This window comes from Gekko japonicus, unplaced genomic scaffold (assembly GCF_001447785.1).
Source record: "Gekko japonicus isolate JY-2015 unplaced genomic scaffold, Gekko_japonicus_V1.1 scaffold2, whole genome shotgun sequence".
Classification (NCBI taxonomy): Eukaryota; Metazoa; Chordata; class Lepidosauria; order Squamata; family Gekkonidae; genus Gekko; species Gekko japonicus.
The window spans coordinates 3,189,203-3,204,869 of NW_015175358.1; the positions used below are offsets into that span (position 1 = coordinate 3,189,203).

The window sequence follows — 15,667 nt, forward strand, 5'->3', positions numbered from 1 at the left end:
ACTTTCTTCTTTGGAAGAAAGTCAGGATAAAAATCCAAACCAACAAAATAAATCCTTAGGGAAAAGAGAGGAGGAGGAAATATAGGGCTGCGGCTTTTTACTATCAGCCATGAGTGTCCTATAATGTCTGGTTCTCACATCATAAACTAGGTGTTCCAATGTGAACAGATGGGAAGAATCTTCTTACTAAATCCCCAGCCTTCATCTCTGCTTGGCTCCCCTGGATACTCAATATTTTTGAGGACTCAGCCAGTGATTGACAGGCAAGGCCTTTTCTGCCCCCACCCCCCATGCTATTCTGCTAAGTGCCTTTTGTGGCATTAAAGAAATTCTAATATTTGATATTGTACTGCTTACCTTGTCCATATCCTTTACAGCTACAGACAGTATCAAAAGCCCTCCTCAAAGTCTGATTAATGGACCTATTGTACTCTCTGCTGCCCATCTTGTTACTTCTCCAGAGACATTAATGATTGGGTTAGTTGAGCATGTCCTCTCTATGGTGAAGCCCAGAGACTATTTATTTGGCTTCCCGCTAAACATCAGCATCAGTCGTTTTGGAATCTGTCTCTGTCCAGAGGGCTGAGCATTCCTTCTTTCTTTTTGTTAAGTAAGGACTTTGTGTGTTGGAGAGAGAGAAAGAGAGACCTCTTTAATCTCTCATTTCTGAACAGCAGCCCAATAGTTCCATTCCAGCTATGCCTAGACACTGAACTTTAATGTTCCCTACTGCCTAGCATCACTGTGCAGTTGCTTTCACTTGCCTTTGTGTTGTTTAGATTTACAAATGTCAAAACTGCTTTCTGTGTGGGCGTTGCAATGCTTTCTTCATTCTCTGTTATGAACACTAAGGCTAAAGATCAAACGCAACAAGATTTCTAAGAAATATCAGCTATTTCTTCTCTCCTTCCCCCAGGGACCCGTAATCTCCCTTGGCAATTCTGGCAAAACAACTCCCTAGGGAGTTTCAAGTTTCTTTCACTAACCAAACCCTCTTTTGCAGCCTGTGATCTCCACAGTAATCTCTAGTGCTTTCCCAGCAGGTTTCATTCAACTGTGTACACATTTTCACCAAAAACTACTGACAGAAGTGTTAACATCTTAAGTGATGGTGATCTTTACATTTTATCCTCTGCTGACAATATTGACTTTTCTTATACAATCTGCATGCAGCCACATATCTCATACACATGCAAAAACATTGTGAAAGGACATCTTTAGTATAGGTAAATTAGCATGACTTAAGGAAAAGTCTTACACTGCTATCCTAAGCAGGTATACTCAGTTTTCTATTCAGGTATTTTCTATGGGGCTTACTTCCAGGAAAATATTTAATGTAATGTTAATGTATTACTTGTGTCTGCATATATTAAAGCAGGCATGCAAATACGTTGACAAAAGTTAATAGGCCACAATCTTTTTTATTTGCTTGCTAGTTTGTAATATACTCATGTTAGGCAGCTGAAAGAAAAGAAAATATGATTCCCCCCCCCCCCAAAGTTTCCCTGGTCAGTCACCAGGAAAAGTCACTTACTGTCACTGGCTGTTTACAAATCTGTAATAAAGCAACCTAAATAATTTTGCATTCAATCTGAATAATTTTGCCATCCATATTTTTTAAAAAATCTACTGCTCAATCTGTACCCTTTCCCATTAAAAGCACAAGAGAAAGAACAAAGACCATGGTTTGGAGGTAGGTGAGATATAGTTGACCAACTAGACAGAAAATCACTGGCAGTAGAAAAACAGAATAACTGCTCCAGGGACATTTCATATACAGTTTTCCTAATGGAGACTGTAATTTGTGTGTTCATATATCTTGTATTGCCCATTTTATTTTAACTCCTTCTCTTCACATGATTTCTTTCTCCAGATTCTGGAATTCTGAATTTCCTAATCTCATTTCTGGTGCAGTATGAATTCATTAACTATCTGTTTTCTGTTTGTATTTATTCATTTATTTGGAAAATTTATACACTACCTCTCCAGGGAACCAGCCCGAGGTGGCTTACAAAATAAAACATAAACCCAAAAAACATTGTAACAGCTATTATCCCCCCCATTCAAAACACAGCGGAGCATAACCAAGGTAAAACATGAAGCAGCATAGGTCTGGAATGATCCTCAGGCTAAACATTTCTAAAAACAGGCTATTAAATGATGTTAAAAATATCAGCCCCTTAGTTAAAAGCCTAGGTAAACTGCGTTTTGGTCTGGAGCCCAAAAGAAAGTAGTGAGGATGCCAGGTGGGCCTCAAGGTGAAGGGGATTCCCCAGGTGTGGTGCCACTGCTGAAAAAGCCCTATCTCCAGTCGCCACCTGGCTTATCTCCAAAGGTGGGGGCACACAGAGCAAGGCTTGTGGGGAAGATCTTAGCTAACGGGCTGCAGGAGGAAGTGCTGGTTTTCATTTCTGGATATTGTTGCTCATGTGCAGTTTACTATAGCTTTCATTAGTGATTTTTTTCCCATTACAGGATACTAAGGTACATTGATTAGAATGAAATCAGGCTTTTTGGACCAGGATTACTTTTTCTGTTGTGATTTAATCATTGGACAACATACATATCACAGTGCAAACTGAAATCTTGTTGAGCTTGTACAATCACACCAAGATGCCTTTTTTTTGCTCTTTGATTTAATCTATGTACATGTGTGCCAACCAGTAACTTGCAAGGAAAAAGACGGGACCTGAAAACTGCAAGAAACATATGCCACTTCTAAAATAAATTTTAGAAATTCTCCAAGTTAAACTGGAGGGCAGGAAGAAAGGAAGGCAAGGCAATAAATACATGTAATAAAATGAGAAACTAACGTACTCACCCCCCATTTTAACTTGTGTGAATACTCTGTTACAGACAAAAACAAGTTAGTAGGTACATGCATGTGAAATAGCAGATCTACAAGCCAATCCATATGGGTACCCTGTTGTGGATACATGGACTGCAAAATAACAGACACGGCATAGAGCCAGGCCAACTGCTGTTTGCCTCCAATGGCAACTCTGAGGAATTACCTACTCTTGGATTTGGGTACAAATGTGCACCTCTATCAAATTAGGGTGCACATGAAGTTCCACTTTGTGCACAGATATCTTTTAAACTGAGATGTGTTAGGTGGGAAAATAATCTTAGGAAGCATTCAAAGTTAACTACTAAACCCTGAAAACAGCCTAAAACTACAATTCCTAGAAGGTGGGCCTGCCGTTGGAATTTTGAATGAAGCATCTGATTTTGACACCTCTGTGGCAGGCAGTCTAAGCGGCCTGACAATTCTGCCCTGCACTCCAGCAAGAATATGCATTTTGAAAGGAGTGGGGAGAAACATCTCAGAAAGCTGGGAAGGTATACCAAGCCATTAAGCAAAAAATAGTAATCTAACATGACAGTCTGTCAGTCACCCAGCCAACAGGAGAGACTTATGCTAGGATGGTTTTTGCAAGTACTTCTGCCAAAAGTGCTTGGAATCTTCCAAGTGTAAAAGGAGTCATGTTTGCTGGAACTCTTCGAGGAAAATGGGAACGGCAAAAGTAATAATGTGCCCTGCTCACCCAGTCCTCTGTAGCCATTAAGCTTATTCTAAATGGGTGGTTGTTTATTGAACAGACAGCTGCCCACTCGTGGAGAGGCATGGGTGGGGGGAGATCTAACTCTCCTCTTCCCACTCTTGGAATGGAGTGCTTAAAGGTGAAATCTGAACTCTTTTACTGGGAGAAAGTTAATAATGAGCTTATTACAATATAGATGTCCACCAATTTCAATTATGTTTATTCACTTCTGCATCAGCAGATAATTATAGAAAGCAGCAAAAAAACAATTGTTGGCTTGAGCGCAGGTTGCACAACAGCCATCACTACCACTACTCCTCTTCATGGTTAGCCCTACGTTCTACCCTCTGCTAATCCAGATACACTCCAGCACCACAGGGATGCAAGGATACATGCCTGGGTCTGGGAGTGAAGGCACAGGTCATTATAGCCCCAATAATACCACACAAGTGTATATGATCTCTTCCATTGGCTGAGACCCCTCCTACCCTGCCTTTACCTTCATTTAAGTTCCACTGAATTCAGTGGGTTTAGAAGGGTGTTAGTCCGCTTAGGACAGCACGGCAAGTCACCCACCCACCTCATAGAATTGTTCCAAAGCTAAAATTACACTCCATTGTTACTCAGAAGAATAAGACAATGTAACAACAATCTTTTCTGCTACAGCAGGGGACCCCAACTTAACTTCAGTCATACCGTGAAGATCTTTGGGCTGTAATGGCAACTGCTGCCAAAGCAATGTTTTAAAAAAATCTGCACAGCCAATCAAATCTCCAATGGCCAATCAGAAGCCTTGCTGAGTGAAAGCCCCAACGTGGCCCCATCTTCTTTCTAAAAACACTTGGCAGGCACCAGCAAAGGTGTCGGCAAGTGTCATGGCACCCAGACACCATGTTGGGGACCTCTGTGCTAGAGATACATACTACAGATAAATGCTAGAACAAAAGTCCCATCAGTTGTCTGTCATTTCCCTGAAGAAAAAAGAAGCCCTCAATGGACTTAGAAGAATATAATTCTGCTTACAGTGGCACTATTGACCACCTTCTAGACCGAGATTTCTATCTTTGGACAATGCTTCACTAGTTTATTCATCCAGTAAAATATGTACACAGAATCAGCATAATCACCTTCTTTCAATGTGAAACTGCAACAAGCAAGGATGAGCCAGAAAGATGGGATAGTAATCCATACAGAAAACAATGCAACAAAAGTCAGTGGGGACTTCATATATGTATCAGGTGTAGGCAGGGCTATTTTTGGGCAGGAACGCACAGGAACGGAGTTCCGGCTGGCTCCCAAGTTGGCCACGCCCAGCAGGAACTCATTAGCATAATAGGCCTCACCCAACAGCAGAAACTCATTAGGATTGGCTACATTAGGGGTGTGTGTGGCCTAACATGCAAAGGAGGTCCTGCTACAAAAAAGCCCTGGGTTTTGACAACAAACAAGGTAAACAGAATAAGAAGCAAAAGGTGGCTGTGGCTAGATAACCACACTTCTGGTAACATGGGGGTGCAGCCTAATGTGCTAATGAGCTGTGATGTCAGGGGTGTGGCCTAATATGCTAATGAGCTTCACTCAAATGAGAGGCAGAGGGAAATGGCAGGGGGAGATATCAACATGTCAACAGCACTTCTGGCTAAAATTCAGAAGTGACATCACCAACTCTCTAAGATTTCACTGATATCTATGCTAAACCTGGATGTGACATCAAACACTGTGTTTTTCCCCATGCCCCTTCCCAAAATCTCCAGGCATGCATCTGGCAATCCTAATCAAAGAACGCTTCTGATTAAAGTCAATATACCTTTGCCTAGCCCTCTTACTGTGGGAGTTTTTTCAGTGGGTATATAAGGACTCATTTAATTTGCTTTGTTAGCCAACTCTAATGTTACATACTCTGGTCCGCAGTTTATTTTATTTTAATTTTATTTATTTAATTTGTATCCCGCCCTCCCCTCCGTAGCTTACAGAATATATTAAAACAAGATATGTTAAACACAGAAAATTGAGTTAAAATCCCAACATATAAAATTTAGGTATTAAAAAACATAAGTATTAATAAACAAAGTTTTAATAAAAGATGGTGGCATGCTCTCAGCACAAGGATACAAATATCCCATGAACTGGGAATGGGCAAAAAGAAAATGTGTGTTCTTGATCATGAATGTGCGATGTGAACATAACATGGGAATCAGACTTGATTAGTAGCATGTTGCTAGCAAGCAAAGATGGAAAGATATCTTGAAGGTCATACTAATGTTACTAAATTTATACAAAGAAGATCAAAGTTGATCAAAGTTGCTGGCTGTTAAAATCAAATACACTGATAAAGTGAAATATCTGGATATTTATATTTCAGCAAAGTGACCTCTGTACCCTTTGATCCTATCATTATAGAATTGACTAGTAAATTCAAACTTTGGACCTCTTTTAAACTATCTTTACAGGACAGAACCAACACAGTCAAAAAGGTAGTACTATCAAAATTAATTTCCCTCCTACAAAATATCCCAATAGATATTCCTGAGAAGTTCTTAAAAATGACAGAAGATATTGTTAGATTACATTTGGAAATATAAACAACCAAGAATTGAAAGGAACTTTGTTTTAAAAAAATGAACTTATGGCGAGCTAACGATTCCAAATTTGGCTTATTATCATTTGGCTGCTAGGCTACTCTGTAAAGGGGTTTAGCACCCCTTTAAATCTGGTAATTGATTTTATTGAACAATCCTTGGTTGGAATTCAATTAAGAGATCTGACCTTCTTAAGGAAATTGGAAAGACAAGTTTTATTATAAAAATAGTTTGTTATTGAAAATTTGTTCCCAATATAAAGAACACTGTTAAGTAGTCCGCTAGATTTCTTCGTTATCATCAATAGTGATTGAGCTAGCTCATAGGTTTGGTGGTCTAATGCCTGCTGTGAGCTTTGGCAGCATGCTGGATTGAATCATTACAGGGACATAATTAAAGACAAAAAGGTTTTGTCATACAAAGAGGTATCAAAAAGGAGTAATGGTGCTATTATTTGCTTTTATTACTTACAAAGAGCTTTTTTTAACTTCAAAAACTATGTAGGAGAAGAACGAAATGTGTAAATTTGAAACATGTTTATTAAAGAGTGTGAACAGGATTCTGTCAATTTTTTATGCTGTATTATTAGAGGTCAATAATAGCCGAATTCTGAATCTTGTCTTGAAACGAAGGAAATCTTTAGGCTATGACGTTAACTACAGTATTTGGTCTTTTCTACTGACCCATGGATTATGGAGAAAGCAAGAGAGTACCAGAAAAACATCTACTTCTGCTTCATTGACTATGCTAAAGCCTTTGACTGTGTGGATCACAACAAACTATGGCAGGTCCTTAAAGAGATAGGAGTACCAGACCACCTCACATGTCTCTTGAGAAACCTGTATAAGGGCCAAGAAGCAACAGTTAGAACCGGATATGGAACAACTGATTGGTTCAGCATAGGAAAAGGAGTACGACAAGGATGTATACTGTCACCTTGCTTATTTAATATATATGCAGAGTACATCATGCAAAATGCTGGCCTGGATGAATCACAAGCCAGAATTGAGATTGCTGGGGAAAAGATCAACAACCTCAGATATGCAGACGACACCACTCTAATGGCAGAAAGTGAAGAGGACCTAAAGAGCCTCTTGCTCAGGGTAAAAGAGGAGAGCGCAAAAGTGGGCTTGAAGCTCAACATCAAAATTTGAACTATGGTGCTGGAGAAGACTCTTGAGAGTCCCTTGGACTGCAAGAAGATCAAATCAGTCAATCCTAAAAGAAATCAACCCTGACTGTTCCCTGGAAGGCCAGATAATGAAACTGAAGCTCAAATACTTTGGCCCCCAAATGAGAAGGGAGCACTCACTGGAGAAGACCCTGATGCTGGGAAAGATTGAAGGTCAAAGAAGACGGGGACGGCAAAGGATGAGATGGTTAGACAGTGTCATAGATGCAACGAACATGAAATTGAGCAAACTGCAGAGGACGGCAGAAGACAGGAAGGCCTGGAGTGATCTGGTCCATGGGGTCGCGAAGAGTCAGACTCGACTGTGCAACTGAACAACAAAAAATGACCCATGGCTTTACTTTTTTGCTTGGCATACTATTTATAGAAAATATATGTAAAATGATGTACCAGTGGCATTTAATTCCTTCAAGATTAGGAAGAATTTATAAAAAGAATTCTTGCATACAGGTGGAAGTGTGCAAGGACTTAAGAGTTTTGGGGAAATAATGACAGCAATTTTGTTACTAAACTTTAGCATTAACTTGCACTCTTCCATTGAATTGTTTCTTCTTAATTATGTTATTGCAATCCCAAAATGGTTTTGGCAAATTGCTCTTTATTTTATTCCCACTGCAGGATTAACGTTTGCTGTCCTCTGGATACTGAAACTGTATGTCCCCCCCCAAAAAAATGAGACAGGATGAACAAATCTAAAGTAATATTTACATTAGTTAAGCTATCTGGCATTGCAAAAAGCTTGGGATGTAAAAGAAATAGCTAAAAAGCGGATTTTGTATTTAGCGAAATAGAAACATCTACAATTGATTTTTGATCCATTATCGAACATGATGAATACCTCTCTCACATCTTTTCCCCCCAGTTGTATCTCAAAATTATTTTGTATCTCAAAGCTCTGGAAGTTTCTTTTTTATGTATCTCTTTATCTGTTATTTTAATTCTATTGCTTTTTCTTTATACAATAAAAAGGTATTTGGCCATGGTGAACTGCAACTAGGAATATCCTCTTTAGAGAATTCCAGATCACCCACATCATCTTGTACTCTCCTCCCACTGTTCAGAGCTCCATATAGAAAAGATTTTCTCAGTGAAGAAACAGCAGTTTCTTCCACTACATACATATCCCATAAGAGGGTAAATCTACAAGCATCTGTCTCTGCAACACTTTTTAAAGCTTCTAGATAGTGTGCACTAATGAGTGGCAATTGTGTATAAGGTACGTAGAAGGTAGGTCCAGTTGCTGTTATTGCTTGGGTTCTGCTGGGCTGGCAAGAATTCACTCATCATTCATTGCAGCCCAGACCTTAAAAGCCTTTATAGCACAATGCAACCCTGTCATATTTGCTAATGCACTGAGTTCCCAGATAACATGACCTGAACATCAAGCAATAATGGATGAAAGTTCATGCGCTAGACCACAAATAATACAAACAAACACAAATGCTCTACAGAATGTAATTCTGTTTCCTTGTTTTTAGCTAGTAAGGTATGCCCAGTTCTATCCCGTGTTACATTTTAATGTACCATTTGCATATTTCAAGTTGGCACACAGAATGCACATTTTGATGGCTTCATTATGGTTGGCCTTAGCCCAAGAGGCTTTCTACATTGTGCCCAGATCTGCTCTCTTTGGTGGGTTTGCATCATCTCACTCCCTGACCCCCCCTTTTTTTACCAACCTTACAGAAACATCTGTTCAGTTCTAAGCTCCCAGAAAAATATCTACTTGTTCTCCATATCCCCTTACTAGGCTTGTTACCTCTCCTGTCCAGCAGCTGGCTTCCCTGGTGACAGTGCAGGCACAAAAGCTGGCATTCTCAGTGGGTTCACCAGCCTGCCCCATTCATTTCATTAATATACTTATATCCCACCACCACTGCCACTTAAAGCAGCTGTTCAGAAACTGAAACCAAAAATTGATCAAACATAATTCAGATTAAAACACTGCTAAAGCAGCATAGATTTGCACACAAAATTTAAAACAGCAAATAAGGCAATAGCATTGTTCTTCTCTTCTAAACTGCCAAAGGCCTGCACAGACAGCATTTTTATACTGAAGATCAGCAGGAAAGAACACTGATGGACCAAAAGCCCATTACAAAGCTCCAGGCCAAATACTCCATCTTACCAAACAAACACAGTAAATCTTGTACCGACAGGAAAGGGTATCAATAAACTAAGCTGCTTCACTCTGCATTTTCATGGGATACAGAATTCTCAGAGGGATGTTTTCACCAATAACTTTTTGCCTCATTAAAGGGACTATCATTGACTATGACTTCTATGATAGAGCAGATACATGTTTAACTGATAACGTCTGTACAGACAGCACAAAATGTATTCATACTGACAGCCTAATGTGGGATAATACAATAGCTCATTAGGAAGAGCAAGTGCAAGATACAATTTCACGTGATACAACTTTTCTCAGCCTAATACAACAGGCTGAATCTATCAAAATTCTTAAAGGAATCTAAGAAATGATTGAACAAACAAACAAAAGAGAGCCAGTTTGGTGTAGTGGTTAAGTGCGCGGACTCTAATCTGGGAGAACCGGGTTTGATTCCCCACTCCTCCACTTGCACCTGCTGGATGACCTTGGGCAAGCCATAATTCTGGCACAGCTGTTCTGGAAAAAGAGCAGTTTCTGTCAGAATTCTCTCAGCCCCACCTACCTCACAGGGTGTCTGTTGTGGGGAGGGGAAGGGAAAGGAGTTTGTAAACTGCTCTGAGACTCCCTTGGGTAGTGAAGGGTGGTGTATAAATCCAATCTGTTCTTCTTCTCTTCTGACTGCAATTGTGACTACTAAGTAATTGTTATCAGTATCCTAAGATGATTTATACACTCAGTAGACAAAGACAGGTATAACTCAGTGGTGTACATTTGGATACACCTGTGCTGAAATTAAACATGAAATTAGCTGTTTTCGGTTGGCTTAGGGATATCTGAAGTGATGTAAAACACTCCTGAAATTTTGGCAGTAATGAAAATTTATCTCTTAGGAGTGTTTTGGTTTTGGGGAGGCAGAGGAATGGGAAAGGACGAAGAGGAATCTGGCCCGTCAAACAGCAGTTAGTTGGTGCCTCTGTCCCTTTAAATTGTAAAAGGACTAGAAGTGATGCCTAACAAACTAACAGCTGATGGTTGGGTAGATTGGAGGCCAGGTCTATAGAAACTAATGGGGGGCCCATGATTTCCTGTGAGCAGACCTAGCCTTTCTATAACCCAAAGGAAATAATGGTGCCATCATATCCAATGGCAGTTTCAGCAACACACCCCTACTGTTAATCTGATTAGGATGGCACTGTGTGATCTACAAGCTGTAGGGGTCAGCATGAAACTATATTAAGAGTGGGGGAGAAAACACCCCAAATAGTGCATCTCAGCCTGGATTCTGCACTTCTGTTTACACCTGGGTGGCACACAGAAACAGGCACTTCCCCATTAACATCACAGTCAGGAAATGTTCCAGGTACACATTATTACAAATGACTGCAATCTAGTAGTGCTGCTATGTTTGTTATGAGTTACAGGAAAGGATACAATCCTATGAATACCTGGAGCTCTGGCTTTTGTGGCATTTAATCTCCCTGTAGATATGACAAAGTGACTTAAGTTACATTGTACTGGGGTACCAGTCAGATTTCATTGCAGATGCTTTGTCAAACTATGTCATATAGGTCAGGGGAACCCAACAATTTTGTATATATTTGTTTTGTTTTCCTAGAACCAGCAAGTTGGAGAAAAATATGCCAATAGCCTAACATGTCATGTTAACTCAGAAATATGTCCTGCTGATTTCAATAGGACCTGCTCCCAAGTAATTATGCCTGGGACTACATGAATGTGCATAATCAGTCAGTGTTTACTTGACCATAGAAAGGCATGGTTTGGAAATAGATTGCTAGGTCCCCCCTAGCCACCAGCGAGGGGTGGAATTGGAAAAATAAAACAAACACTGTCAAATCTGAAATTTCTTAAAAATGGTACAAAAACCTAGAGTGTGAACATGTACCATTCCATTATTTTTATTTACATATTTACAACATAGTTTTCTGTTTAGCTGGAAGCAGATTATAACTATAACAACTGGCCAAATAGCAAACTTTAAACTAAAGTTCCAAAGAAAACAAAGAAAGCACTGCATATACATACAAAAATACCAAGATCCAAAGGCTTAACGTAAATCAATTTCTACTTATTGTATTTCAGAAATAAATTATACAACAATAGGATGACACTGAGTGAAGTCCTTGAACTGTTTTTTTTTCAGAAAAAAGAGAAGTCTAAAGTGCTGGAGGCAATGGCTTGCAAGACCCTGTCTCTTAAGTCAGCTCCCTATGACCTATGAAGCATAATGTAAAAAATATTTAAGACATTAGATCCACATTTGTTTGGTTTGCATAAAGGTAGCAAGTTCTTTACAATTACAGCAAAAATGAAAATATATTCCTAAGAAAGTTCCTACTCTGTAACTCAGGAATAGCAGAAGGTTTCAACGACATGGTCCTTCATCACAGCACTTCCATTATTATGTGCCCTTCATCTCTCATCTGAGAGGCTGGCTTTTTTAGGACCTTGATGAAACTCAGGCAAATGTGAAAAATCAAGGATCCTTAACATTTAACCCACTATCGCACGCCAAGTATACCCCATTATCATTGAATGCCACCCAGGATAAAAGTAAAAATATAAAATAAGTGCATCATTCTAGATAAGGCAACTTTATTTATACCATTTATGATATAGGCAGACAAGGGAGAAAAAGGGTCTCTAAAAAGCACCAATTTTAATTCAAAGCCAATTGGCACTTTCTGGTGAATCTGTTTTTCCCTTATCTCTGTTGCTATTACAATACCTCCTCTGTTTTCTTTCTGGAAGCTCGTCACACACACTAGAGGGCCAATTTACACTTCACAAAGTCCATGTGTCCCATACGAATGTGTTTGGGAAATTCTCCATCATGAATATGATTCCTAAGTGTGTGTGGACCTAGTTTAGATCAGGATGCAGAGTGAAGATGCATAAGTCTTGCCCTGTACTATTTTCCCAAACTGAAGGGATACCAGGAAGCTGCCATTTGCTCGATAGGTAAATTTACATGTAGTGATGATTGCATGTAAGTATATCCAGTGGAGCAAACCATGGCACTGTAGTCTTGGTATGAATCAAGCCCCATGGGAAATGAGTTTCCAGCACAAAACCAAGTCCTTGTGGCAGCCATGTGAACATTCTAATATGTGCATCACATTTGGAGGAATATTTTTGTTGCTTCTACAGAGCATGATCAGGAGTGGAGATATGCTAGGGGGGGAGGACCAATGATAAGGAAGAGATTGCTTCTAAATCCCTCCTCCTCCAGTATACTTTCTTTCCTGGGTTTTATGTTCTAGAAAATGCAGGTTTGAAACAGCACAAGAGAAAAAAGGAGGGGGGAGTAAATTCGGAGAGAGGGAGAAGGGACAAAGGGTTATGCTCTTTTCCATGGTTTCTCCATTGCTTCCGGTGGAATTTTCCTCACTGAGCTACACACATCTGTGTGTAGGTTGTACCTGAGTTACTGGAGACCAGCAAAATCACCCTTCTCATTGGTTCTTGGCCAAATATTAGTCTGAGCATAAGGATTCCTCTGTGATGCTGTAGATGGTGCTGGTGTGTCACAGAGTCTTATTATTGTCGGAAGGGATATTTAATGTTCAAAAATATATGCTAAATTCCCCCTTACAGTTCAGGTTCATACTTTGTACTGCAGATCCTGATTGTTCCCTGGGCAGCCAACAGTCTGTGAAACTTGCCCCCTGACAAGACCATAAACAAAGCTGAGATGCAGGAATCAAAATACCAGATATGTATTCAAACCTCCATCTCCTAGCTACAAGTTTAACTTTTGTTTCAGCTTATATTCTTTAATTACATAAAACATAAAATCTAGAGCCATGGTGTATAAAACTAGTAAAGAAAAATTTAAAAGGTAAAAGGTAAAACTAGCAAGGCGTTCCCTTGACATTTCAATTTATTTTACTTTTAGTTTTGTTTAAGCTTGATCTATGCCACTTGTTCATCTAGCAGGGTCACCTTCCTTCTTTCTCTCCAGTGTAGGTACACAACAGCAGCATGGCCTTTCCTCTGCTGTGAGAAGGAGAGGTTTCCTTAAGTGTGACAGAAATACTGGGGTTCAGAATTCCAAAGGAGACTTGTGAGGGTCATCAGGCTAGCGAAAAGAGGTAGAGAATAAAGTTGTGAAAAGGCCTTTAAATGACCACAGGAAAACATAATCAGTACATGGAATGAGCTAAAAATAAAATCTGAACAACTCAAATCTTAAAAGCTATGTGATCCTCACAGCCTCAAAATACAGTACATAATTAGATTACCGTCACATATCATGTCGGCAACGACTGTCTCAAATCAGAAGTTACACATCAAACAGCCCAAGGAGAAAAAGCAATGGACAAGAACTGGTCAAAGTTCAGTGCTTTAACTTGAAGGTACTTAACTTGTGATGGTTTGTGCCCAATGTGATAATCATATTTGAGAAATGTAACATGGTAGAGGCTGACTGCACACATAGTGTAGGTAAGAAGTAACATTACAGTCCAAAAAATGAGCAGTTTTTTAAAAAACACTGCTAGGTAATGTCAACCAATCCAGTATCTATTGACTGCTAGCCAAAGCAGGATGGTAAGGTTTTTGATAGAAGCCTAAAAGGCTTCTGCTTTACTGACTAAATCTGAAGTTTGTTGTCATTATTTAAATAACTCTCTGAGTTAAAATCTAGCAGTTGCATTCTCTGCCATTTCATTCTTGAGATGAAGTGGCAAGCTACTCAGCTGAAACCCCAGCTGGATATCTGTGTTTTCCCATTTTCTTTCTCCAAACAAATATGTGAATTTTGTTTCGACAGAAGAATGTCAGCAACTGAAGGAAGAAAAAACCAAGGAAAGGGAAGGAATGCACCAAACTATGCATTTATTGTCACAATCCTAATCTGAAAGGACAGTGCAAAAGGATGTACTTGGCATCATCAGCAGGACAAAAAAAAGATTCCGGGGGGGGGGGGGGGAATGCTGCTCACCTCTATGATCTCCTCCAGTGCTGTCTTTCTTTCTTTCAGAATTAACTGTTTAAATCGCAGTATTTATGATATGCATCAATATAGCATGACTGCACTTGATACAGTTTGAAAAACTGGCATGCTTTCTGATTCCTTAGCTCAGAAATGTTCTCTGTAGACAGCCTTGGTTATAAAGAAGGAAAAACAAAAATGTCTTTGTTCTGACTGCTGTACATTATTTCCTCCACTGCGGACTGGCTGCCAGTGTCAAACGGTTTGTCTGTCAAAACAGGCATGGCTGCACGTACCTTATAATGTGATTCTGTCTCCTCTTCCTGAGTAGAACTGGAGGGAGATGGTGTAGCAGATTTGCTTCCGGGGGGTGATGGGGAACCATGGGTAACACCGCTCCTCAAACCCATCTGAGAAATCAGCTGTGACTGGCTGAGGGCACTCATGTGACCGCTTAACATCCCTGGTCGATTGATCAGGGGAACTTGATGGTTGGAATCATAGGAAGTGGCGTCTGAGTGGACCATCTCCTGGATCTGAGTTAGGAGAATATTACTTTTTAATTAAAATTGTATTGTATATTTTTGTTTTATAAAAATTACGTTATGATACAGATTGGGCATGTTTGGGTTTTATTTGGCTGCCATGTTAATCACCCTGGGAAAAACTAGTCTTTTCCATGCAGGGAAAACAAAACTAGTTAAAAAAAAACTAGTTTAAGGCATTAATCATCTTCAATTATTTCCTGTTGTCTGAACTGTTCCATTAAACAGAAGAATGCAATCACGTTGCAGAAAATACAGCAACATATTTTTGATGCCAATTTTTTAAAAAGTATACTATACAGTTAATATTGGCATATGTGATTAGATTTCTAATGTACTAATAGTCACATGGACAGTCCTTGAGATCCAGTTATCATACCTCCCACAGCTATGCTACTGTAAAGAGCTCTTGTTGCACTGGGGCCATGCACTATCCCAGATCCCAAATATGGCAGGATGGGGAGGGTACACAGGCAATTCAGGTCAACACACAGATTTGCCAGTTGCACCCTTAATATTTCACTTTTCAAAAGGCCAAATACATTTTGGTTAGCCATTTTATGTTTCCACCCCCCAAGGAAATTATGAAAGATACTCCTGTTTTTATTATGAAAGCCAATGTAAAACATGATATTGTAGGATGAAATGACAACAATACAGGATTCAGTTCTTGAGGAAATAAGCAAACACGAAGGGAAACTTTGCCCAAAGGACCACACAATACTTTAGAACAGAATAC

At 39.6% G+C, this 15,667-nt stretch overlaps 1 protein-coding gene across 2 annotated transcripts in view; it reads right to left on the bottom strand.

Annotated features, from left to right (window-relative positions):
• Nucleotides 1–15,667, bottom strand: part of TOX2 (TOX high mobility group box family member 2) — a 358,898-nt gene that overhangs the window by 67,747 nt on the left and 275,484 nt on the right. Inside the window, exon 4 of one of the 2 annotated variants that reach the window (XM_015425268.1) lies at nucleotides 14,680–14,919. The exons of the other annotated variant lie outside the window; for it this stretch is intronic. Within the exon in view, the coding sequence (XP_015280754.1) occupies nucleotides 14,680–14,919 (240 nt within the window). The remainder of the gene's footprint in view (nucleotides 1–14,679; nucleotides 14,920–15,667) is intronic. 2 annotated transcript variants of the gene reach the window in all.